The sequence below is a fragment of the Camelus bactrianus genome, chromosome 24 (genome assembly GCF_048773025.1).
Source record: "Camelus bactrianus isolate YW-2024 breed Bactrian camel chromosome 24, ASM4877302v1, whole genome shotgun sequence".
Lineage (NCBI taxonomy): Eukaryota > Metazoa > Chordata > Mammalia > Artiodactyla > Camelidae > Camelus > Camelus bactrianus.
In genome coordinates, this window is record NC_133562.1 from 11,408,222 (window position 1) to 11,435,410 (window position 27,189).

General features: G+C 46.8%; 1 protein-coding gene and 1 non-coding gene across 7 annotated transcripts in view; both read right to left on the minus strand.

The window, feature by feature from the left end:
- Positions 1 to 27,189, minus strand: part of KCTD1 (potassium channel tetramerization domain containing 1) — a 158,202-nt gene that overhangs the window by 55,370 nt on the left and 75,643 nt on the right. For 2 of the 6 annotated variants that reach the window (XM_074352190.1, XM_074352188.1), the window contains exon 2: positions 99 to 246. The exons of 2 other annotated variants lie outside the window; for them this stretch is intronic. Coding sequence is in view for 2 of the 4 variants with exons in the window: in XM_010969037.3 (XP_010967339.2) it covers positions 25,041 to 26,840 (1,800 nt within the window). In the remaining 2 variants the exon portion in view is untranslated. Of the gene's footprint in view, positions 1 to 98; positions 247 to 25,040; positions 27,187 to 27,189 lie in introns of those variants that run through there. 2 more of the 6 variants (XM_010969037.3, XM_074352187.1) reach the window with 2 other exon arrangements.
- Positions 18,076 to 18,147, minus strand: TRNAV-AAC (transfer RNA valine (anticodon AAC)). The gene has a single exon. It is a non-coding gene; the product is annotated as a tRNA-Val (tRNA).

The window sequence follows — 27,189 nt, forward strand, 5'->3', positions numbered from 1 at the left end:
TTTTTTTTTACTACTTTGTTACTTTTACTACTTTATTCTCAAATCGGTTTAAGTACAACTTCAAGCTCAGTGAAGACAGCAGGTGAACGAAAACTTGCCTGACTTTCACAATGACGTTAAATCCCCAAGTACTGCTTTTCCCACGTCTTCAGGAACGTCGAACTCTGCTAAGGGTCTTAGTCAGCCACAGCCTGGAGGATGTCCACGTGGATGGACGTACCCTCAGAAACAGAGAGCGTGCCTCCCCTTTGTAAGACAAATAAGGGGAAGATGAGTCTGACACGAGAGTGAGGTTAAAATATCAACTGCTTTGGGGAAACTGAGGCACAGAGTGGTTTGTCAGTCAGTCCAGTATAGTTTGGGGAAGTGCCGTGTTAAAACAAATAGATATTCTAAATCTTTACATTTAAAAAACACGCTGGCCCTCTAAGGGAAATCCTAAACTAAAAGGTAATCAAATGAAGTTAGTCATCGCGACACTTAACTTTCTGGCCTGTTTATCACCATTTAGGGAGATGATCTCTTAATAGTCACACAACCATTTACAGCCACAAAGACTCAAAATAAATTCCATCACTGGAATTATTTTATCTGCTAATAATGTGCTTGATATATCCTGTTGCACGTAGTTGGAATATGGAAATTAAATTAAGCAGTGATTACCACTTCTCTCTCTAAAGCTATATTCGGTTGCACTAAGGTATTTAGTTGGATGAAGGAGACAAGAGGAGGTAAGAAATCAGCATACTTGAAATGTGAAAAAAAAATCGTGGAGCGGAACTATGGCTGTTTCAGGTAAAAGTCTATACACTTGGAGCCAATTGCTGCCAATTGTTACTGTAAACCGAAAAATCTGAAAAGCAGCGTCAAAATCAACTCAGTTCAGTCTTACTGAGACACCTCCAGCAGGAGCCTACTCACTGTACCTGTTCCAGTTAGCATGAGTATGTCCTCACCAACTCTGACGGACGCCTAGCGAAATTAATGTCAATTCCACAACACGGGACCATGCTTGTGCTCGCGGCTCTAAAGCACAATTTGCATATCAATATCTTGATAATAAATAGCAAATGAACTCCGGGCTGGAAAAGAGCTAGTTTGTGACTGTTTCCCAAAAAAGGGAAACTGAGGCTCGAGGCCTTGCTCTGGGTCCACGGCTGGGAAGCGCCCAGTGCGCCTGGCATCGGTGCCAGCTCTCTTCCCTCTGCCGTCTCCCCGGAGAGAGCTGGAGCCCTGTGTCACCTTGTGGTGCCACGTGGAGGTCACATGAGAGCCCACCGAAATTACTGATGACGAAGAATGTTTGTTCAGGCGCCACAACAGAAGACCTCACATACCCCCGTGAAGGTTATTAAGTATAATTCTTTGCTTTGGAATTGCCACTTGAGCTGAAATTACTACCTCTTCAAGATAGACATGAAGATAATTCGGAGATTTTGTTGGAGGTAGATGTCAACACACAAGCTAATTGACCTTAATTCACACGTTATTTCAAATGGGATATGAAGGGCAAGGAATGAGGAAAATAGGACAAATTAGAACTAAAAAAACAAAAATAAAAATAACTGCTGAAAAGATGGTGCCAACCAGTTCCATATTTCAGTTCTAAAATGTTTAATATGTCCCAGACAAGGAGTAAGATGAGCAAGATGGGTAACTTTCCATATACATGCCTGTAACCATTTACTCCATCCTGGCTGGCCCTGTAATGCTGAGATGGATAAGGCAGTCCCTGTTCTGAACTCGCACAACATCACGACATCTCAGTGCCGGGCTGGCATCGCCCCTGTTTTAGTTATCTACAGGCTGGAAGTCTGGAGAGCTGGGTTCGAGTGTTCCTGCTGCCCAAAGTCACAAAGCCTTCTCCTGCCCAAATGAGGAGGCTGGAGCTTCAGGGGAGCACCCTCATTTGTTCACAGGGAACCTCTACTTTTCAGAAGAAAGCTTACACTTTAGTTGCAGTTGAAAAGCAGAAAAAGGCAGTGCTGCTGGAGGGGAAGGGGAGGAGAGGACCACCCTCCCTCTGCCAGACCCACCCCTCCCTGGAGGAGGGGAGCCCTTCCGGGACCCTAAAGGGTGAACAGTGTGGGCCTGGGTTATCACAGAGGGGCTCCAGCTGGGACAGCCCGAGCCCATTAAGAACCAGAGTGACAAGTAGCACTTGGGGGGCCCTGGCCCCAAGTGTGCCAGGCTTTACACTCTACACTTAAATCGCTCTGTCTTGTTTAATCTTTACAAAGAACTTGTGACACTTCACTAAAATACCATTACAGCCATATTCCAACATTCTGATGCTCAACTCCTCTCAACTAAACACATTTTCCAGGTAGCAGTTAATCAAAGACAAAACAAACAAAAACCCCACAAAATGCCCTAAGAAATTGCCTCTTTTATAAATGAAGAAAAGAAAACTTACCTCACAAGGCTGATCTGAGGGTTTCATGGGAGCATCAGGTATCTAATACAGGACCACAGGCATAATTAGGAAATAATCAATGTTTTTTAAAAGATCTGTCAAAACTGCACTCCATCTGGCTACAGGATTCTAAGGGCTGGATTTATAGTTATGAAAAGCTTCTAGATTCCTGTGGAATCATGGTTCACTTTAAAAGCAGACACAAGCAAAAAAGCCAGCACGGAAGAATATATGTACATACTGTAAAATTTCATTTATATGAAATGCTAGAAAAGGCACAACTATAACTAATCCACAGGGGCAGGAAGCAAACCAGGAGTGAGTGCCTAGGGACCGGGCTATGGCAGGGGGCCGACTAGGGTGGGAAAGGAGGAGACTTTCCAGGATGATGGAAATGATCTGTATCTTGACTGGGGTGGTGGTTACATAGGCATACACACTTGTCAAAATTTACCGAACTGTACGCTTCAAATGGATGCATTTTGTTGTATGTAATTCAACCTTAATAAAGGTGACTGGGGGTAAAAAAAAAAAAAAAAAAAGCTATCCCAAGAAAAACAAAAAACTAGTACAAAATCCCAGAACTGAATATTAAACCAGATCTCTTTTCTCGTATATGTTCTTAGTGGGATTGACCACATTATCGGTGTTGTGGGTTGAACTGTGTTCCCCCAAATACTCCTATGTCCGAGTCCCAACCCCCAGGACCTGAGAAGGTGACCTTATTTGGAAATAGGGTCATTGAAGGTGTGATGTGTTTCGATGAGGTCACACTGCAGGTTAGGGTGGGCCCTAATCCAGTAGGACTGGTGTCCTTAGAAAAAGAGGAAACTTGAACACAGATGAGCACACAGGCAGAACCCCACAGGGATGTGAAGACAGAGACAGGGGTGCCGTGACTGCAAGCCAAGGAACACTAGAGGTTGCCAGCAAACCACCGGAAGCCAGGGGACATGATGCAACAGACTCCCCCTCACAGCCCGGGGAAGGAACCAAACCTGCTGACACCCTCCTGGCCTCCAGGACTGAGATAACACATTTCTGTTGTTTAAGTCATTTACGGCAGCCCTAGAAAACTCAACTATAATTTTCTCAAGTTTAATCAAATCTTGATGGCATCTATGCCCCAGACAAGAGTCTACAGACTCTGTTGAACAGCCAATCTGCGTGCAGCTCACGAATAAAAAAGTGTTTTCTGAGCGCTTACTATGTGCCACGTGTTTTACGTGAGTCAACTCATTGAGTGTCTGCAATGACCCTAAAATAAGAATTAATAGACCACCATTTTCAGAGAAACTGAGGTTTACAGAGGTTAAGGAATCTGACCAGATACAAAGCCAGGAAGTGGTTGAGAACTAAGGCAGATTTCAAGCATCTCCAGTAAGTGCTTGTACGCTGCTCCTTGAAGCTGAAAGCAGTATTGGTGGCTGACAGTCATGTGGGTAGAAACTTGCAGTTTCTAAATGATCAGAGCTAAAATTATTTTAAATAGTACAAATAAACACAGAGAGATGCATTTTTTAAAGTTGCAAAAAAAATTAGATTTTTCCCTGGTGATGTTTTCCAAAATGCTACGAGAAGTTGTAGTGCTAGGTATCACCAGGTAGGGGAAGATGGTGAGTTAATGGTCAACCAGTTTGGGAAACACTGAGTTAAACAGGTTTCCTTACAAGGGGTTTCATTGCTCAGGAGCTGCCCTGGACACAACACTGAGGGGCAGGGAACCTGTGAGCTTCTCAACTGTTACCCTGCTGGCTTCTAATGCAAATGCCCTGAGGTCACCAACTGTGGTATCTCCTGCTGCCCAGCTCAGGAGGTGCATCGAAGAGCTACCACCAGATGAGGTGCTCACCCTAAGGACTGGACTAGGACGCTGGCCCTCACCTGCACGAACAGCCTGCTTTCCAGCTGGGGGCAGGGATGGTGGGCACCTGCAGGTCTCTGGGAACAGCTCCCAGGCCCACGTCCGTGCTTTCTCGTGGACCACACTGGCTGCTCGGGGGCCAAGATGAAGTGCTCACAAGCACGCCAGTCCCTCTCAGCCTTTGCTGAGAGACAGAAGAAAAGACTGCAAAAGATTCCCCTAGAATATGCATAACCGGAACATTCAAGGTCCTATTTTATTTTTCACACAATCTGTCTCTACAGATAGAATTAACTCCACTGAACTACACATATGATTTTAATTTTTCCCCTGCGCAATAATTTGTACTGTTTATGTGAACCCCCAAATTCACTCATGCTCAGGAATCAATATCCCAATGACATGACTCTACCATCTTTCTACCTCGTCTGATTTTTCTTCCTAACCTTTGAGTAGCCACTCTACTTCCAAACACTCAGGAAAGAACCACCTTTCAAAACTCACATGGGGTGCATATGCAGTCTGTCTAAATGTGCACATGAAACGTTTGAATCATACGAATTTGTAAGAAAACGTACCAGCGGTTCTCTCTAGGGAGGAAAGTGGGGAACTGAAAGTCAGGAGTAGGAGGCAAGGTGATTTTTCACGGCATATTTAAAAAATGTAATATGCATGTATTAAATTATAAAACATTCTTTAAATTAAGAAAAGAATCTAAAGGCACAGAACCACATACGCCCTCCCAGACTTATCTGTCAGAGCCACAGCTTTCACTCTTCCCCTAATGAAATGCCTTGCTCTCCCCGCGTATATGAACTGCCTGGATAAATTCCACCCAGGCAGGTCCTCTGGAAAGAACGCTGCATATCAAAAGAGTTCATTTCCCTAAAAAATCCCTCTCCTAGAAAACCCAGCCAATACCAGCCGCTGGTCTCCAGAGCCTTCCTTTGAGGAGTCTGGCAAAGAGCAGAATTACCCAAGTGACTTTTCAAATCTGGGTTTGTCTCACAATGCAACTCTTTCTACCAATAAGGACTTTCCAGAAGGCCTCAGGGGTTCAGGGGAAGATGTGGCTAGCATAGCCTTTCCTGATGCTCCAGTGGGCCAGGCCTCGTGCTAAGCGAGGTACAGACAGCCCCATGCATCAGGCAGGGCCCCTGGTGAGGATCCCTGACAGATCAGATGTAGTTAAGACGCTATGTCACCCGCCACAGGCCTCAGACAGACTGCAGCAACGCATGCGCTCTGGTCCGCTTTGTGATCTGCTTTGCGTCCCGTGATGAATTCTGGGACATGGGACTCTGTGGAAGCCAGGGTCCCTAACTCCCCATCACCTCCAGTAAGGTCCAACCAACTGTTCCACCTCATTCCCTGCCTTGCAAACCAGAAATAACTTGATACTTCCCCATGATTTCCCCAAACTTTGGCACGAGCTGTTTCCTCTGCCTGAAACCCTGTGCCCAGGGTGGGCCCCTTTGTGCCCCATCTAAGCAGCCCCACGTCCCCATAACCACCTGTCCTGTCCCTGGGGTTTCCAGTTCTGTACAACTCTTACTACTATATCCTGTATTTCCCCTTTTTGTCTGTCTCGCCCCTGAGAATATAGAAGCTCTTGTCAGTCTGACGGGCAGCTCTCCTTCCAGAGCCCACGCAGCACCTGTGGCAGGTGTTTAAGAGTAGTTGAGAAATATGCAAATGATCCCAGTATCTCTAAGCTCCACCCCCAGGGTGGGGCCATCGGTTTACACAATCCTGGAGGCAGGAGACCAGTCTCAAAGAGGAGAAGAGGATTTTCCTCTGAGTGGGGGAAAAAAATCCACGAATGCACAAAATTGTGTTAGGTGACTATGAGCAGAAACCAGCAAGGAAGCAGCCCTTCCCTGACGTTTCTGGGGGCCAGGGAGGAACCGGACGAGGGAGACCACGCCTGGCACGCATGCTGAACCACCCACTCCAGGGCATCGACTCAGGGAATCTGGGGGGTCCTTTGGGCTCTGTGAGGCTGTGGACTCGACGGCTGTTTCCAAACAGGGGGGATGTGCGCCTTCTTGTTTCTAAATAGTTTTAAGTTGTTTCAGTGAGCACTAGAAAATACAGCTAGCACGTCAAACCTGTGACACTGTGATTACTATCACTTGGGATGAGTGTGAAACAGTCCATAGAAAAATACTAGGTAAATACGAATTCTGGCCAAACAGAGACGTCAAAAGTCACGACAACGGCGCACTGCGACGTCGGAGAAGAGATTCCTATTTCACCCTGGTTCTCGTCCAGAGGGGACGCTGGCGTGTAACCGAGGGGATCTGGGCGAAGCCTCGGTGACAGGGAACACAGCGCGGGAACCAGGAAGCTTCGCGTTAGCCCAGGGGGCCCTTCTCTGAAGAACTGGTATTTTCAGTCCAATTCTCCCCACATATTTGGGGATTTTTTTTCCCAACAATTTTCGGACCACAGAATTTACAATGACCAGTTTTCCTGGGCTTTAAAGCAACATATTTTCTGTACAAAGCAGCCCGGAGTGAAAAAGCAGAGCCCTGAACACTAACACTTTAACCCCTTAATCTCCAAACTACCTTTCCTTGTCTTTTAAGGCCCCTGCTGCAAACACTGTCACCAGCGTCTTTAAGAAGCAGGGCTTCTCTGCTTCTCTGCTGGCCCTTTGAGTATAGAAACCCGCCCTGCCCAGCCCAGGAGAGGCCTAGAACGCAACCTCAGCCGGCTGCCCTGGGGGGATTGGGGCGGGTCAAGGGCGGGTCTCTCTGCCCCCTCAGCGGGCCATCCCTCATCCCCCTTTCCCCAAAGAAGGGAGAAAAAAGCCTTCCTCGAAATGTTAACGACAGACAGCTTAAAACGTGGGGCAGAGAACACTTACAGAGGGAAGAATAAAGCCAGAATTAGATGCCTTATTGCTTCAAAGTCATAATTCCAGGTCAGTGAATGTTTCTTTTAGGTACGCAAGTACTCAGAACCAAAACAAAGCTGTTATCAAGGTTCTACTAAAATCTTCAGAAGGAGAGACTGAAAAACTAATTTTTATGTTTACATGGGCTAAGATTACTGCAAACAAACACACAAATAAACAAACAGGGGAGGAAGGCATGACAAGGAGGAGCACAGGGCAGTGAAACCGCTGTGTGGGCGACTGCGCTGGGGGGTGCGTGTCCTCGGACATTTGTCAAAACCCACAGAACGTACAACGGCAGGAATGAACCCTGATGTGAACTATGGAGTTTGGGTGCTAAGGAGGTGTCGGGGAGGGTCACTGATTGTAACAACGCACCACACTGAGATGTCGATGGTGGGACAGGCTGTACTGTGCGGGCCGTGGTGTCTATGAGCACTCTCTGAATTTTCTGCTCCATTTTTTAGGAACCTAAAATTGTTCTAAAAAATAATTTATGAATTAAGAAAACATAATAAAAAATTACACTTGTTGCAAATCACTGTACTTTTCCCCCCAGAAAAAGCCAGCAAATAGAAACCTGAAACCTAGAAACTGTCTCTCTCTGCACACATGCACGACACTTGACATCAGTTAAAGTGATGCCAACAAGTGCCAATCTTAATTCTGAGAAACTTGAGAACCCAGCACGTTGCACAGAATGCAACTCATCCGTTCCCTCCCTGGTCTGAGGAACATTTTCAGACAGTGTTCCTATTTTATCTAGCTGTCCTTCCACTAAAATGGGCCCCTACCTTGGACATGATCCTCTACTTTGTCACTGACTCTGTTAAAACATAAAGGATGTTCTCGGGTTGAATGCGGAGCACCCTTGAAGTGGGAGCCGGGATCTTTTATGACCAGGATCCCAGACTCCCCGGAAGCTGGGTGGGCCGATGTGATGAAGGGGCCTCTGGGGGCCTGAGGGGCAGGTGAGGCCACAGTGTCGTCGAGTCTAACCTGGGTCAGTCTTTTCCTTCTGTGATATTAGAAAAGTCAAAGCCAGTCGCCCCACTTGTCCTTGGGGTCTGGCCACCCCCCTGTCCTTCCTGCCCTCAATCGATTCCTCCCCACCAGCATGTAAATATGTTCATGTCTCTCTCGTGTTAAAAATGCACAAAATCCCCTCCAAACTCGTCTCCAGCCCCAGCTCCCGCTCTCGTGACCCCTCTGAGCATCAAACCTGAAAGCAGCCCAGCTGTTTCCCTTTCCCCACCTCTCATCCCTCCCTCGGTTCCCTCCACGTGGCCTCTGCCCACTGCCTGTCACCCCACAAAACTGCTCAGCAGAGAAGCCAGAGGATGGACACGTGATCTCCTCTTGAAATCTCAGTGGCGTTAACAAACCCCACCGCTCCCTCTGGTCCTGATACTCTACAACCCTCCGTCCCCTCTGCCCCCCTGGATGCACGCCAGCAACTGGTGAACTTCCAAATTTTACCCTCCAGCCGGCTTTTGCCAGACCTGTTTATCTACCTGCTTATCCATCACTTCCCTAGGGTGTCCCAGCAGCCTCTCAAATTCAACATCTCCAAAGCAGAACTCATCACCTCTCCCCAGGGCCCCCCCGCAGAGGCCCCCGTTTCAGTAGGTAGCACTGTCATCCATCCGTCCACTGCCTGAACTCCTTCCATCCCCATCGCCAGCCTCTGTGTCCTATGACTTCTACCCACCCCCCACCCCCCGGGGAGCTCTGGGACCGCCTACCACTTCTCCCGACTCCCACGACTGCTATCTTAGTCCCTGGACACCATCACTCTCCCTCGCTCCAGTTCCTCTCCAGTCCAAGGTCCACGTATCTCAAATGAAGAGAACTTGTTTAAAAAAAGAAGGGAAGGGAGGGAGGAAGGAAGGGAGGAAAAGAAAAAAAGCAAGCACGTTGGATCCTGCCCTCCTCTGCTTCGGTAACAGCCCAGACCAGAGACAAGGTCTGAAAGTTTAATGTGGGCTAGACGCCACAACGTGGGTGCCCAACACTTCAGCTTTCTCTCTCACCCCTTCCCCAGCACTCTCCAAGCGCAAAGCCCACAGACTTCCTCTCTGTTCTGGAATATGCTGGAACGTACCATGCTCTTTCCTGTCTCAGGGGCTTGGCTCGTACACCTCCCTCTGTCTACCACGTCACTCAGATCAAACTCCTTCCGTCCTCCCTGCTCTGTTCTCTCTGCATCCCTGTGAAATGACAACTAAGAGAAAGCCCCAGGGAGAATAAGAACCAAGAGAAATCCGTATATTGAAAAAAAGCACCCAGAAGGGAAAACAGACAGGTAGGTTTCTACCCTTTTATTGACTGGACTTCGCCCTCTCAGACCATAATCTTTAAATTTAAAAGAAAACGTAACTCAAGGAGGTTGTGCCAAGCCAGAACAGACCTAGGTTCCCAGAAGGAGTCAAACAACGGTGAGGGGATGGATTTTATTCTCCGTATCTTTGAGCAAACAAAAAAGTGTCTGGAGCCCGCGATCCAGTCTCATAAAGGAGAAATGGCATTAGCGACCAGTCACTGCTGCTTCCTAACACAGCATGTGTCCTAATATCGACAGAATTAACCCAGGAGAGCGAGAAGAGGCCAAGTAGCCACAAAAGCTCAACGCAGACAGACAGACAGACAGACAAGCAAAAGGAACTCTTCCCTAAACCCAAATAATAACACCAACGCTTGAAAGTCGGAGTTCCCTCCCTAAGAAATCCGCATCTGTGCACTGCCAGCTCTATACTTTGAGCTAACACTACATCTTGGATGATTCCATGAAATCAAATGGATTCCACTATAAAAGGTTTCTCTTAGTTGTTATGGGGTTGGAGGCTGAGCAGGCAGAGGGGAAATGAGGGCTCTGGGTAAAGGGAAAAAAGAATGAAAAGAAAATCCTGAGCAGGCTTGAGGTGGAGAGGTGAAGGACACTGGGCCAGACCTAATGCACAGAAGAGGAGGCTGAAGTCCAGCTGCGGTGACCTCGGGGCAAGTCCACCTTGGCCCTGCACACCTGCATCCCCAGAGGGCACGGCTCACCAGCCATATTCACATCTCTACTAGGAGAGCTCCAACACCACTTTTAACCTGGCTGCTGATTTATTTGGGTGTATGCCATCCCTGGGCTAAGAATTCAACAGAAGAGAACAAGTTACATTTGGAACGTACGCAGTACAGAACCTGAATTCATCTTCAGGGCACTGTCTTCTTTGCCTGACCCTTCAGAGCAGGGCATGGTGCCAGGCACACAGTAGGTGTGCAACAAATACTTAATTAAGGAAACGTAGGGTTTTTTTTTTTAAATCCTATGTGCTTTTTATTTCTAACCTTCACAGCTAAAGAATTAGTTTTCATTTTTTCAAATGAGAGTGAAATATTTAGATCCATTCTCCTTAAGGCTGGGAGGGTAAAGATTATAAATTAACCTTTAATGGTATTACAAAATATTTTTATTCATTTCTACAAAGACTTTTGAGCACCTAAAATGTGCCAACCACGGTGCCAGGCGCTGGGAATAGAGCAGTGAGGAAAAAAAAGCAACATCCCTGGAATGGACCTTGGGCAAAAGGTTGAATGAATAAAAATCATGAAAATATTAACTCTCACTCTTAAAAATATTTAGCCATTAGATTTTGAAGGGCTACTCTGCACACAGCAAATAAAAGATAAAATAACCCCAAATCAGAAAATTTCAACCACAGGTTGAAAATATGTCAAGTCAGAAACATTACTTTCTACATCATATTAAGTCAAATATTGTTTAAAAAAAAAAAAGCCTACATCCTTAAAACATAAATCCCTTCCAGAAATGGCAACAGACACTAGAAAGCATACCAAGGCATGTTTAACTTGAAATGGCCAGACCCGACACCAGAATTCTCATCAAGGACAAATGAGAGCTCGAAAACAGCATTTCCCTCCGTGTCTTTCAGCTGTGATCTAAGCTACAAACATTTCACTTGTAAAATTCTGCTTTGAAGACATTTTCGCCAGGATGAAATCATAGGTTCTCAGGGCACAAGGGCTTCTAAAGGTCACCTGACCAGGTATTCCGGTAACGTCTGTCTCAAGGAGAAGGGCTTCCCGTAAACTGGTTTAGGTGAGTTATCCTGATTGACACACAGTGAGCGGAGGGCAGTAACCAGCAGCCATGCCAGCTGATCTCATTCCCAAACGTTAATCCCACGATCCGCTAGCATCAGAAACCTGCACTGAGCAGTGCTCACCCACGCTGCGATCATCTTTTGACTCCATGAGTGATCCCTCAGCTGCTTTCTTTTCCAGGAGTTGGGAGACAAGCACAGGTTTTCTGACAGATGCCCTCAGTGAGGCAGGGTGGGGAAGGATGGCCCCCAGAGAAAGTCCTCTGAAGGCACAGGAGGCATGATTCCAGGATGGGAATCAACTGAAGAAAGTCTGAAGCAATCACATCACAAAGGTTACACCTCGCAAAGGAGGAGAGGGGGCTCTGTTGACCAGGAAAGCCGTTCTGAGCCTGTGAATCAAGATCACTTGATTCACAGTGAATCACAATTCCTGATCAGACTCTGCTGCCCAATCCTCTGGGTCTCCATTTCCTCCCCCTGCCTAACAAGCTGAGGCAGTCAGATGTGCTGTCCACCCGGAGTGCGTAAGAAAGGAACGATGCTAACACCTGTTCTCCATGGTTACCCGTCCTTCCCCTAAAATTAGGTCTGATGAGGCTCATTTAAAAGTGTGCACGTTTACCTGGAGGAGTGGACGAGGCCAGTCACAGGTCTGTCTGCTCCGGGCTCGCGCGGAGCCTCATCTGAGAGGAGGCTGGCCGAGGGGTCAGTGTGTGCGGCCCGCTCCTGTAGGGGTGGGACCCACCTGATGGAAGGAGAGGGAGTAGCCACCCAGTGACTTCAGTCTATTTTAACGATAGTTTTTTTTTTAGTTTTAACATCTGTCTCTCCCACCTGAATGTCAAGTCCATGAGAAATGAGACCTCCCGTCTTGTTCTCTCCTGGGTCGTCTAGCACGTGGTAGGTGCTCAGTAAGTGTCTGTTAAATAAATGGTCAAGAGACCTGGGATACAATCCTGGGTTTGCTGTTTACTGACCAAACTTCCCCGGGCAGGCTGTTCAGGCTACAAGACTGTTATGAGGATTGGATGGAATCTCGTACGCGGAGTATTTACAGTAATGTGCGACACACCTATGTTAGCTACTGCATCGATCATGGGGAAGAATTCTTCAGGAATGAGATGTGGAGCCCTGGTACCGAGCAATGCTTTGAAGGCCGAGAATCTAATCACAGCTCATACTTCATGATGCAGATAGTATTTACTGACTTCGTTTCTAAATGTGTTGGTACAAACTAAATGACTAAAATGTGAAATATCTGATGGTTTCTGTCAGTTGAGCAAGTCTTTTATTTGCCACGTAGGAAAAGAGAGTTAAAGGCATGACATAATTTCACTCAAATTAGCACTTTAACACAAAGAGTGCCACTGTTCTGTGCGACACATTGCCAGCAAGTTTCATATTCTTTATTGTATCTGGATGAGGTCTTTTCTGGTTGTAAAGTGGACATGAGGATGTTTTTAAAACTACTATTAAAAAGAAAAAAAAAAAAGCCCTGCAATTTATCATCTGGTCACGTGTTGTTTTTAACGATAAAAGTTTAAAAGATCCCTAGCTCCATATTCTATACGATTAAGATATTTTTTGCACAGACAAATTTAGAGTATGCTTTACTGGAATCACAACATTCTAATGAAAATTGTAAATAAAAAGAGATCCATTTCTATCAATTTGTTGCTTATAATTAGGAAAAGTCAGATTGTGTATTTTTTAATGGGATGGATAGTTTTATTGAACACTGAAGATTTAAATTGTCAGTACTTGTAAGTCATTTCCATTTTTTCTGTTTAAGGTCTAGTGGGAGTCCAAAATCAATTCTTTATAAACATTTCATAGTTGTGTATTTAAATTATCCTGTTCATGGTATAAAGGAGGAGAGAATAAAAACTAGAGGATTTAGCACACACTTAGCATGCATGGGGTCCTGGGTTCAATCCCCAGTACCTCCTCTAAGAATAAATAAACCTAACTGCCATAAATAAATAAGTAAATAAATAAATAAATAAAATTTGACAATTTTAAAAGAAGTTTGGGGATTTAATTTTATTTTTATATTTTAGTGAGTTACACACTGGCTCAAACAGGGGTTACCCAGAATTTAATATCCATTTTCCTCTAAACCTGACAGTTTTTATTATTTGCCTTTTGATTATCGTTGTTCTGTTCTTACCACAGATGTGGCCTCTCTAGCTGGTTTCTTTGCATGTTTCCTTTCTTTCACCTGCGTTTATAAATATTTTGTGATTTTTTTGTTTTTGGGATCCCGTGTCTGAGCTCTAGAAGAGAATGCTGAGGATCAGCTGGAAATGGTATACAACCCTCTGCTTCTCCTCTAGCCTGTCAATAATCGCTAAGTAACTGGAATGTCTTTGAAGTTATCAGTTATTGAGCACTTACTATGGGCTTGTACCCCTCACCACAGGAGTACAGTCAGCCCGCATCCTTGGGTTCTGCCTCCACAAACTCAACCAACCACAGATCGAAAATACTGGGGAAAAATTTCCAGAAAGGTCCAAAAGGCAGAACCTGAATTTGCGACGGACAGGCAACCACTTACATAACATTTATACTGTATGTACAACTACCTGGGTGGCACTTACGTTGTACTGGGTATTATAAGTAATCGAGAGATGATTTAAAGTATACGGGAGGGATGTGTATAGGTTATAGGCAAAGACTGCACCGTTTTATAGAAGGGACTTGGGCATCGGCGGGGGTCCTGGAACCAGTTCTCCGAGGATATCGAGGAACAGCCAGATTCCCGTTATCCCACCTAACAGAGGAGCTAAATACTCGCCTCAGGCCATCCTGAGCATGATATTCTGTTAGCTTTAGCCCGGTCTCACCTTCGGTAGGTCTCATTAGAACTGACGGAGAATGTCAGTTTTGCTCCAAACGTCCTGTAAGACTGGTGATGCCTGAGCGACTTACCTCCCCTTTCCTTTTTTGCTACTGTGTCTTCCCTGTTTGCTTTTGGCTCCTGTGTCACCAAAGTGTCCTTTAAACCTCGTGTTAACTGCTGTCACCATGGAAAGGGCTACCCGTCTGTGGCCGTCACTTCCCAGCGAGGTTCCCGCAATAAGAAGTCAGGTGACCCCAGGATGACAGAACCCCCCCGGCTCACCGGCTCTGGCTGGGCAGGGTGCCTGCCGAGGAGCAGCAGCGCGGAAGAGCCTCCGTGGGCAGGCCTGTCATCCCGTGCCAAGAGGTAAACCCTGGCCCCATAAAGTGCCTTAGTGTCATTAAACATTTTCTCTTTGTCAGGCACTTCATTGTCATTTTTATTGGTTCTTTTTACTAGTCATAACTGCATCAGAAGTGTGTTCACTTTTTCTTTTAATTAAGTGCTCTGGCTGAAGTGGAAAAGACTGCAGGCCTGAGAGGGTGGGGGGGGGGGTGAGGCTTCAACAGCCAGAACCCTCGCTGCTCCCCGTGGGGCCAGCCCCCAAGGCCGGCGGAAAGGGCTCCCGGGAGTCGCCCAAGGGTGCGAAAAGAGCCCAAGGCCGTCTGGCTAGAGCTGTCAGCCACCGAGTGTGTGCCGGGCCATTCTAGTCCATCCTAACCCAGAACATTCCCTTTTATTTCCCTGAAATGCCAAAAACACGAACATCTCACTAAGACTCTTTTAGTTTTTAAGACACATCCACCCACACCCTTGTGCTTCAGTGTCCTTTTTATCCCTTCTTTCTCGAATGCTTAACTGCGCTGCTTTGGTGGCTTCAGCTACAAATCACCGCCGTGAGAGTACCGCGGCATGAGAGGCCTGCACGGGGACCTGGAACTGGGACTTGCACTTCGCTCGCCGGGAGCGAGGTGAACTTGCGAAACTGCCTGACCTCTCTGCGGGTCAGTTTTTCTCGTCTGTAGGATGGGTGTCATCGGGGTTGCCACCCTCCCCCTTCAGCTGGCTTATGCTGTGTGTGAGAGTGTCCCCAGGACTTAGCCCACGTCAGGGTTTACCTTCAGGTTACTTGGCTGCCTCCCCTTTGAGACTGGCAGGCCTCCAAGGACAAGGAACTGATCTGTGCCCCCACTCCTATCTAACCCAGACCCTGACACTAGGAAGAGCCCTACAAAGCTCCCTTAGGATGAAATCACAGACAAGAAAGCCCTTTGCAAACTGTCAAGCACTACTCTCATGTACCTTAGTAATCGATTACTCATAGTGTGGCCCCAGGCTCGAGACGTGAACGAAATGATGCCAGTACCAAGGGAGCCAGGCTTTAGCAACTGGAAGAGCTGGGACTGAAATGGAAAACTGGGACTCAGTTATCTGTTCTGAATTTCTCTGGGTTATTGCACAATTACTCAGTCTTACAACATGTGGATTGACAACAGGGTGAACCTTAGAGGGGCTGATATGGAAGAGGGATGTGGCAGCCCCCTTCGTGCTGGGACATCTAAAAGAGGAGGGCACTGAGGCTTTCCCAAGAGGGCTCAACGTCAGTGCAGTGAAAAGGCTTACATTTTGACGAGGCGAGAGTTTACTTCCTCTGAGTTTTCACATTCTCCTTACACACTTCTGAGGTTTAAACGTTTAGTCTTTTGGTTTGGTTGGCCAACTTCGGTCCCATTTTTCACAAAGTAATACACCCTGTTCACTCTCCAGGCGTTCCTGGTGAACAGTCATGAGACGGAACGAGGCCCTCTTCCCCTCCGTCCAGTCCTCCTCCTGACCTGCCCTAGGAAGCCCCACCAGAGTGTCTCCAGCATCTTCTCTTAACTATTTCTAAGTTACTCCTTACCTCCAAATCCCTGCCCTTGCACATGGTAAGTGCTCAATAAATGAATCCTGTTTCCAGAGTTTTTCTGTATAGCCGTCTCCTTCACCCTGACTTTTCTTAGATCATCACTCACATCCCAAGAGGTGGTTCTAAAATATATCGCTTGAGATAATAGTTAAATGCTGGGGATAGGACCTAGGATTCCATGATGCTCTTCATAAGTTAAAAAAAAAAAACCAACAACTTGAAAAACATACCAGGAGCTTTATCACACCTGCTCCTCCTTAAAAAAGAATCCTGAAAACAGTGAAATCACCAGCACATGAATATCCTACCGTTAATTATAAAAATTCAACGTGTGAATGAACACCACGTTGAGAAGAAAATGAAGCCGGCATAATCAGTTTTCTAGTACTCTCGTTATAATTTTATTTAGGTCTGTGTGTTTCTACAGCAACATATTTTCCACTGAAAAAATAAGTAGCCTGCCAGTCTCTTTTTTTTTTTCTGAAATAAAAAACAATGAAATATTTGTTCAGGATGGAAAGAAAATATCTAAAATCTATTTATATATCGTTTTGTCTGAAAGAATATCACAAGATAGAAACCAACATTCCAGATGAGCTGGCTTAGTGAAATTAATAGAACTATTAGTTAAAAGTTATTAATTATTAATTATAAAATTAATATAATTCTAAAACCCACAAACTTATACTGCAGGGACCATGGTGGCTGAATACCGTGATAATTTGCAGAGCAACCTAGATTAGAGGTAACACATCCCTGTACGGCCTTACCGATCATTTTCATGTTACAACAGCACTCACTCCATCAAACTAAAAGCAAGTCAGAAGAGCTCATTAACTGGCCAGCGGTGCTGCATCAGGACACCAACCCATTACCCTGATTCCACAGTCTATTCAAGCATTTATTAGTACACATCAACTCAGAGTAAAACTTCTGATTCCAAGACAGAAATCAAGAATTCGAAAATTATAGTCCAAGTATGCCTAAGGGAAATGCAAACAGTATAACATAGGATCTAGCCAAATACAGGCCCTACTTCTCGGATACTGAAATTAAAATTTGCAAAAGTGATTACCACCAAAGCCTTCGCGATGTTTTAAGAATCCCGATATTATGACCGCTCCCTTAATCCCAAAGCATTCCAAATAAAACTCGCTCTCTTGGGCAAAGCTGCTGATGCCATTCTCAGCCAACTTCTCTGCATCCTCTGGGGTCTGGGCAGCAATTACACCCATCACCTCCTACTCCTATTCTAGCACTTAAAATCTGCAAGGCTCTGAAAAGAGGGGAATGGGAAGGGTCTGCAGAACACACTTAGAAGAAGGGGTGGAGGTAAACCCTGCCAGGGCCACGGTGTATGCAAATCTTAAAAGCAGAGGGGAGAAAAACCTGCTCTGGTGTAACGCAGCCACCTGGATGGGCTGTCTGGGCTACAGTGAGGGGGGCGCGGGGAGCCACAGAGCCAGAGGCCTCCCACGATTTCCCACCTAGCAGGAGACCAGAGGGTGCGGCTGCTGGCCCGAGGCAACAGACGCCCCAGAAGGAGACACAGCACGGCATTTGGACAAGATATTTACAAGAGAAGAACTGAAGGCTGAGACTGGGCTTTATCGGCGAGATTAGCTGACCAGTTTCTTCATCTGCAAAACCTTCTGTGCCAAGATAATAAAACGAGAGCAAAAGCTCATCGAGTGCTCCTGTTTTAAGAACTTTTCAAACAGTAATGCTGATGACCCAAGAGGCTAAGTGCGACCACTGTCGCCATCTGACGCAGGAGGAAACTGAAGCACGGGTTAGCGATCCTGGGCAGAGCTGTGATTTGGCCCTGGAGTCTGCTCTTAACCTGCTCTATGTGATGGGGCTTCTCAAAAGAGGCTGATACTGTCCCCAGATTCAGCAGAGGCTGGGACCACACTCAGCAAAATGGAGGCATGTTAAGTACTGGAAATACTCTTTTGTGTCCCCCCTCCTTTTTTTTTTTTTTTTTGCTGTATTTTAATAAGATCTTTCTTTCTTTCTTTCTTTTATGAAGGTACTGGGGATTGAACCCAGGACCTTGTGCATGTTGAGCACACACTCTACCACTGAGCTATACCCTCCCCCCAACTTCTCTCTTCTTAAGTTGCTCTAGGAAAGCTCATAAGGTAGTGATATGAGTCTAATGTTATATCATCTTCTCTCTACTGGATTCTTTTATTTGAATAGTGAAGAACTTTGGAATCAACAGACCATGGATTTAAAAAGCACAGACTCTGGAATCAGACAGTCTTCGATTCAAATCCCAGCAGAGTCACTGACCAGTTGTTAGACCTTCAGCAAATTAAGTCAACATCTATTACCCTGAGATTCCTTCTTTGTAGAATGGAAATCATAACCATGACTCCTTGAAGGACTGGGTAGACCTCTGCTCCCAAGGGGTGGAGAGGCTGCTGGTCGGGGGCCCACTTCAGAGCCCTCAGTTCATCTTGGTTATTATTATTCATCATTACACCCTGCTTCCTAACACAGAGTCAGCTAGAGGTTGGGACAGTTGACATCAAACTCGGCAAGGAGGGAATCACGTTTGTCTCTGGACTGCAGCCCAGTGAAACAACAGCCCCTGACCCCCAGTTCCCTCCCTCCACTCCTGCCTGGACTCGGTCCAATCGTCCACTCGCTGACCCAGAACAGTGAGGAAGTCAGGATGGTGAGCATAAGTTCCTTAAAAACGACACAGCAAAAACCACAGCAGGTTTAGGTATCAGAACTAATCCAAGCCCAAAGGGGACCCCATGCTATAAACAATAGTTCCCTTTGTCTCGTGTTAAGAGAGGAAGGATGGGGATTGAGTGGAGAGACCCTGGACTGAACCGGGGACGTTAACCTGGACTGGGGACCCAGAGTGAAACTAGAAACTGAGAATTACAAGCGTCCAAACTAGTCTTGACATTCGGTAACCGAATTACTCACAAAGGAAGCAACATTTATCTCTGACATCCTTCAGCATTCCTTTCCGAATTCCTCTCCTTTTCTCCCAGAAGCCTACAACCTAATGCTCTCTTAAATCTGTCAGCCCTTTGCAGGTAACACAAGCTTGCCTCCTTCCTCACAGACCAGGCCAAAATGCCCATCTGCTGAGGTTCACTGCCAGGTGATCAGCGGAAAGCGGAAAGCAGCAATTCGGGGTGTGAAAGAGTCTACGTGCTCCCAGGAAAGGCTTGCATTACAGAGATGACTTCCAAATGTCTACATTCGGGTGGAGATGGGGCTGAGGGGGCATGAGGCCAAGAATAGCTGGTGACTAGGGAAGTGCTGAGGGGCTCCAGCGTGTGTCCCATGCTCCCCTCCAGGTCCCATAAATGGACTTGACGTAGGAGACCCTCACCACCCTCCCCTGCTCCTTCACACCTTTGGGACTTCCCTGTGCCATCACCCCCCCGGCCCCCCACAGTATTAAAAACAACCAAACTCACTGCCTGGAGAGCCAGCAGGAGCTGAACTGTTTCCAATTGCTAAACACAAATCACAAATCTCAGAAAAAGGAAGTTCCCACCAGGGTTTGCAAAGCAGCCCGAGAGGGAACTGCTGTGGTGAAAACTCCAATTAAAGCTCAGACGCTCTGGCCTTATGATTCTATCAGGTGTTTCCTACTTCCATTAGTTTTGAAAATTCTGTTACCCAAGACTGGGACAAAATTCAGGATATGATATGAATAACCTTAAAAAAAACAAAACAAAAACCAGTCACTAAGGAAAGCTTGCTGTCAGATAGAAATGCATCTATTTTAGGGAAAAAGAAAAGGTTCCATCAGACTGTCAAAGTATAAGCTGAAAGGAAGAAAATCTAACTGTAAAGAAGGTGCTGGACAGAAAGACACAGAGGATTCCTGAAAACCTGAAACACGTCTAATGAGGCTGGGCCTCCTGCCGTCCGCGGGGATGACACACCGTGGTCCGTGGTCTAGTTTACAGCCGTGGCATTCAGTGATCCCACCTCCCGCCCAGGTTTCATCTCAGCCCTTAGCCGTTGCTGCAGCGAGATATCTCAAAGGGCTTAAACGCCCATTTACTTCTAGGCCATCTAGAAGGTCTTTCTCTGTTATAAAGACTTGATACCATTCAGAGACTGTCCTCTCCCAAAAGGAGACAAAGAGAAACTTGTTCAAATCTGAAAACCCAAAGGGCCTAAAACTTTACAAGACCGTCTATTTCCCCGGGATAGTCACACATCAAGAGAAGAATCACTTCAGCTGTGAAGCCCACTGAGTTGCCCGCCCTCTGCAAACCCCCCCTGAGGGCAAAATCCTGCTCCTTCTGGCAGCGCTCAGCAGGTGGCAAGGGGTTCAAATGACAAGAGCTGAGCTGAATGCAGCATCTTTAGAACACCTCTAGAGTTAAATAAAAATGGTGATCAGCGCAATGTTTCAAATCCTAAAGCTACGTCTTCTTTCACTTTCGTTTATCAAGGTCAATCAATCTCCCTTCTTGGACCAATTAATTCCGCTACCCCACCCCAATCTAGGTCCTCCAAAGAAGGCTTGTAAAAGTCATCCTGATTGGTATAATACAGTGAATGATCAATCGAGAGAAGTAAAACAGGTCCTAGAAAGAAAAGTTCTAGGTGACTAGTCTATGTTTGATCCTAAGGTTTTCAACCCAGCAACTCCTACATCAATTTTGCTTTCAAAAGGGCAGTTAAGATTCCAAAAGATAACTTGACGTTGAACTTTTTATTAAATCGCTAAAGTGGAGCTTTGGCCTAAGTCAAGGTGAAAACCTATGAGGTCTCACATACAACCAGCAGTTCCGGCAGAAGGAAGGGCTCATCTTACTTGTAATCTACCCACAATGACAAGAGGGTGGCCTTTTAGGTGACGTTTGCTAGGGGAGCCAGATTTTAAATCAGGGTGACCCAAAGATTTACATTTTAGATGAATGGCTTCTACTTTCTCCCTTAGCAGCAAACACTTCTTTTTCTATTCCCCAGATCAGATCTGATAGAGTGAGCTGATATATACGTGGGTTCATACCAATTTAAAGCCATACACCTGAGTGCTCAATGCACTATTAACATGCAAGAGTAAAATTAGATTTTCTCCCCAAGTGACTGTTGCAAAACATTGAGTGCATCCCCTTTCAACTTTATTTTAGTCTCATTTTAATATTTAATGAGGTCAAAATCTTGCCAATGAGACTACCTGCCAAGTGGAAAATGGATTAATTTATAAAGATTCCTGGTACCCAAGCCAAAATAGTAGGTGCTCAGTAATTGTTCCCTGAATGAAGGAAAAAAGTTCTAGACTTATGTTAATGCCATTTAGTTTCTTCACCAATTTAAACTTTCCATTAAGAGAGCAAACATTCCTGCAGCAGAAAAAAGAATGTAGCCACAAAGTAATATTAAAAATCAGGCAATTGTATGTGATGAGCTACTTCTGGAAAAAAAAGAGGAAAATATCCACTGTAAACAAGGCTGTTGATCCTAATCGCTCCAGATAACCTACCATTGAGATAGTTGTTAAACACACTCTCCTGTCGTGTTTACAGAGGTTTGATTCCATCTTTAAGGGAAAAAAAAAAAAAAAAAAGAGGATCCCTCCCGCCTAGTCTCCAAATTCAAAATGAGACTTCGACAATTATTTCAACGGTACATAGAACGCATGTTTTTTCTAGTAAGTAGCTACAATGAATATTCCTTCTCCCTTCCCGCATGACAGCACTTGAATGAAGACTGGTTTCCCAGTGCATCTGGCTTCTTCAAAGGCAATGTCATGATCCACTGGGTGCGCCCCACAGGGAAGGTGCCCTAATTTTCAGCTTGGAGACTCTAAGGACAGGCCCCTAGTGAAGTCAACAAGACAGAAACCCTGGACCTGCACCACCAACCCCAGGATCTTTCCACTAATAGATCTCCTACTTACAGAATTCCTTAAAAGGATTTCTGGCAATAATCTGGGTTAGGGTCAAGTAAATCCACCCGGAGACACCTTTGTCACAAGCTGACGAATGCTTCTCAGAGTGTTTTAGGAAGCTGATTTTCACATTTTTGTTTTGTGCCAGGAGAGGGGCACAGTCTGTAAAAACTTTAGCAACAAAACTAGTGATATTTAGAATCTAAACTCCTACAAGTATCCTGTCTTCTGTAAATGATAAAGACTAGAGTTACAAATCTGTATCATCCCATCTAGACTGAAGTCCTGTTGTCTGAGGCAGGAAAATGCTGCCTTTTCACGCAAAGAGAACAGCTGTGGGTTAAGACTGCTAAACCTTTAAATAGGCACCATGGAACCTCCACCTGGGAGCTAGGAAGTTGTACCAGTGACTGGCTCGTCTTATATCACAACAGCCTTGTTGGGGGAAAAGGGAACTAAAACTACTGCATATTTTGAACACAGACATTCAAGAGAATCAAAGAATGAACCAGTTAAGGTAACCATCATAGCCACCAGCACCGTCCCCCTCTCCCACAAAAATAATTAAAGCCAGGCACTTCACATGAGTGAAAAAACAAAAATCACACGTTCCATAATCTTTGTTAATCCTTGGGTGCATTCATTTTTCAACTAGTCCCTTAAGTGATACACTTATTAACGCCCTCAAGAAGTAAAAAGAGTAAATGCATCTACAGTAACAGGCTCTTCATTTTTTGAGAAACCTGCTATGTTAGAAAAGACTCAAGCATCACGGTGTGACTGTGTTATCAAGAAGCCTAGAATAACACGGTCCTTAGTGGAATTCAGTGTGACTCCACTTGATAAGGTCTCGTCAGTATTAAGTTTAGACAGGCTGTGTTTATAATTAAGTAATAATGACTGAAGCTTGAAGTACACGAGGCACTTCCTGGGGATTAACGACCAGCCAGGGGAGTTGCCGACCTAAAGCAATGCCTCCGGCCAGTAACCCCGGCCAGTCATTAATCCCCAGGAAATGCCCTGAACCCCAACACTGATTTTAATAAATACAGAAGGAAAAAGTTTAATATCAGCTTTGTACTTAAACTAAACATCTGTTTCATACTTAGAATGCTCAGATTTCATAAAGTGAGTTCTACAGGAGTTACTAAAGAATTCCCTCAAACTTCTTAATACTGATAAAAAAATTTTTTTACTGTAACATTAGGGAAAGCAAAGAGAACTTTTCCTAGTGTTTTAACTGTAAAGGACTTAGCTAAGATACTGTTTGAGAGGCATCATGGTAACATAACCAAACTATGGACACTCAGATCTATATTTAACTTGGGAGCTACTTGACAATAACTCAAGAATAAAAGAATCAGTATTAAGGTTTATAGAAATGTTTTATCTCACTCAAAATAAAAGACTGACAGAATGACTGCAATCCTTGGAACAAAATAAAACCAACTAAACACTGCTTCGCCAGCCCCCCATCTTTGGTGGATCTTAAGTCATGATTCTATATGCCACTGGTGTCAAGAAACCAGCAGACAGATGCCGGGGGACAAACTATTTCATTATTATTCCAAGCAGATAGGTACTTTAATAAACTCTTTTAGGCTTTTAACTCTTAATTAATCAGGTGCTACTCTAAACCAGGACATTTTATGAACTTCTACTTTATCAGGAGAATGTGAACATTAATTTTTGCGCTTTCAAAAAAAAAGAGCTAACCCAAATTCTCCAAAGAGGAGAAATTCTTCTCTCCATACTTCACACTCCCTAAAACCACCTCCCGGTCTGTCAGAAACTATTGCTCACACTCCAAGTACAGAAAGACCCGGATCCTCTGGATCTTGTATATGCACAGCCCCTTTCTCCGTTGGCCTTGAGGCTGGTAAACGTTTGAAAGGGTCAATCTGTCCAGAGTGGGAATTTCCACTTCGGAAAAAGCACATAAGTACCTGACATCTGTTCCTTGAAGGGCCTGCACACCCACCTCCCCACTTAGAGTTGGAATTCCTACTTCTGCCTGATGGCAGGGAGGGCAAAGTTTTAAAACCTCCAGTGTCTATTCCTGCCTGAAGAATAGGGCATAGTCTCCAAAGACCTCTGGTTTCTGGCTCCAACAGCAGAGTATCCAAAAGATGAATCTAATTTTGATGACATGAATATATTCCCCTAGCAGAAAGAATAAGACAAAAAGCATCCAGTGGAACCTCCAATCTCGACCTAGAATTTGGTACTGCTTAGAATTAAATAACTATAGTATTAAAACAGTTTCCTTGTCTCTAATGAGGCTACTGAGGCCCAGAGAGGTGAACCCATTTGCCCAAAGTGGCTCAGCATCCAGGCTGGCACTCTTACTTTGGTGTTCTTTCCACTCTGCCGTGCTGTTTATCTTAACCATCTAACTTCCCTCCTCTTATTTGCTCCCTAGCTGATGAGCTCCAAGGCGCTAGGGAAGGACAGTAAAATGTTTCAGTGCCTACAGTGCTGGGAGCCTGGCTGGTAATGCAGGTTCTGCCTTTCCATAACTTTAACAAGTGACTTTTACTTTATGGAAAATGCGTCCCAAACGTCACTTTAAATTCAACTACATCTTACAGTTTAAAGTGGTACTCAACTGTCAGTCTCTCCAGAACCCGCCCCCTTACAGGAAATGGGATTGGCATGTTTTCTTTTTAATAATTTATAACTGTTTTTCTACCTTCATAAATTAGGCTGAATATGTAATAGAGTATTTTAGTGGTTACTTTACTCAAATATATTTTAAGTAACTGCTTCACTTACATGCACAGCGTTCCTCACTCTGCCTGATAAACTCAGGCATTCAGTGGAAGAGGGGCTGTGAGGGTCGAGCTGACCCTTTTGTTCTGGGAACTTTGAAGTTTTCAGCGCAGCAGTCATTGTTAGAACCTAGCCCTCTCACAGCTTTTAGGTTAGGTGGAAACTTTCCTGAAAAGCATCAAGAGTTAAGCTTCTAAGGGTGAAATGAAATCCGATTCAGTATATTTGCGACTTTGAAAAACTTCCCCCCAACCCGGACCTGCGTTAGCACAAGTTAGTCTCCAAGTGGTACCAGAGAAACATTTCATGCATAGAGTTTGGTTTGGTTACCTGGGTGGGGGAAACAATAGCAGGTGAAACTATTGTGGGAGAATTGGTGCTTCTGTGCCCATTGGCTTCTGGAAGAAGAGGCAGGGGGTCGTGTTTCACGGAAACCACCACCACCGCATCCACAGGCTCCGAGGGGCGGATACAAAGTCTTTTGGGGGAAGAGGGGCCGCAGATTTCCCCCGACCCGAACACGGACTCGTACAGGGAGCGCTTGGGCGCAGCCTCGGATTTCACGTCGGGCCCGACCTGGCTGTCTCTGGGGAGAATATAGGTGTTCCCCAGCGAGGGCGGCTGGGGGCGGTGGTGGTGGGAGGGATGGGTGGGGGGGTGGTGGGAGTGGTGGCGAGCCGCCCCGTTTAGAGCCTCGGCGTAGCAGCTCTGCGGGGCGGGAGAGCCCAGTTTGGTGCCGATGCCCGCGATGCTGTTGAGCGTGGCGATGGAGACGGCGCCGATGCAGTGGTTGGTGTAGGTCTTGGAGAGTTTGGCCGCCTTGGAGAGCATCTGCATCCTGGTGCCCAGCAAGTTCTTGCCGATGGCTTTGTTCTCATACCAGGTCACATCGCCCTCGCTGCAGTGGTCCCGGGGCCTCTGGAAGAACGCCTTGCAGAGGGGGTTGCGCTTCGACAGGTACTTGACGAAGCTGGCGTACGGGCAGAACTCGGTGCCCGTCTCGTACATGCGGGGCAAGTTCTCCTCGTCGCTGCTCTCGGCGCGTTTCTTGCTCCACGACGACGAGCGCGACTTGTGGTAGGGCCCGAGGGACTTAAAGTAGACGAACTTGCGACCGTCCTCGTCCATGGCTAGCCCGAAGGAGTCCTCCTCCAGCTCGCGCTGGTTCTCGCGGCCGCGCGTGCAGAAGTACATGCACGTCTCGAACCAGACCTTGTTGAGCAGCCCGAAGGGCGTGTTGGTGCTGAAGACGCTGGAGGTGTAGAGCTTGCGCAGGTCGGCGCGCGTGATGGCTTGCTTTTGCACCACGGGCCCGGCGCCCTGCTCCTCGAGCTTGCGGATGACCGCGGCCAGCGTCAGGTTGGCGCTGCGCAGCTCGGGGTCCTTGGTGAGGTCGAGCGTGCGGCAGTACGGGGGCTCGTTGAGGTAGCGGTTGAGGGAGCTGCGGATGCTGATGAGCGACGACTTGCTATAGAGCTGGCCGCTCTTGGAGCGGGCCTCGGCGTAGAAGGAGCGCAGCACGCGGCACAGCGCCCCCTTGTCCATGGTCTCGAAGTCCGGGCTCTGCGCCTTCTCGCTCAGGTACTCCCGGAAGATGCGCACGGCGTAGCGGGTGGCCAGCCGGGTGTTCTCGCTCAGCCGAGCCCGCTCGGGGCGCTGCAGCACGTCGGGGTCCAGCTCCGCGCCGTCCCCGGGCGGCCCGCCGCGGGCCCGGGGCGCCAGCAGTCGCGGCGGTGCCTCGGGCTCCAGCGCGGCGCTCTGGTCCATATTGATCATATGGACCGGCTCGGGCTCCAGCTCCTCCCCGGCCGAGTCCTCGGGCTCCAGGGGCTCGTCCCAGTCCAGCCCCATCTCTTCCTCCTCCTCTTCCTCCTCCTCCTCCAGCCCCCCACCTCCGTCCTCCTCCTCCTCGTCCCCCGTTATCTGCACCTCTTGGATCTCGTCCTCCTCCTCCTCTTCCTCCTCCTCCTCGCCCGCGCTGCAGTAGTGCGGGCGGCCGTGGCGGCGACCGCGGCCCCCAGCACCGCGCTCGCCCTCGCCCCGCTCCCCATTGTTCTCGGCGGCGGCGGCGGCGCTGGCGCTGCCGCCCGCGCTGGTGTTACAGTCCCCGCTGCCAGGCATTCTCGCCATATTGCCGTCTCTCTGCCAGTCCTCAGGCAGGGCGCATGCGCTATATTGGACCGCAGCGCTGAGAGCTTTTGTGTTTAATGACCTTCAGCTACCGGGAGGCAAAGCCGGGCTCTTAAAGGAGCCGCGCTCCAATTGTCAGTTCGGAGCGCTGCTCCGGAGGGGCAGCGGCGCGCAGGGGATAGAGGGGTAGGGAGGCGGGGGTAAGTTAGATCGGGAGAGCTTAAGGACCGAGGCTGGATGGACCCTCTTCCTCCTCCACCCCTCTCCCCACTCCGAAGAAAACTTTGAAGGGGGGAAAAAAAAAAGAAAGGGGAGGGAGAGCTGTCGGTAGGGTGAAACACTCCCAACT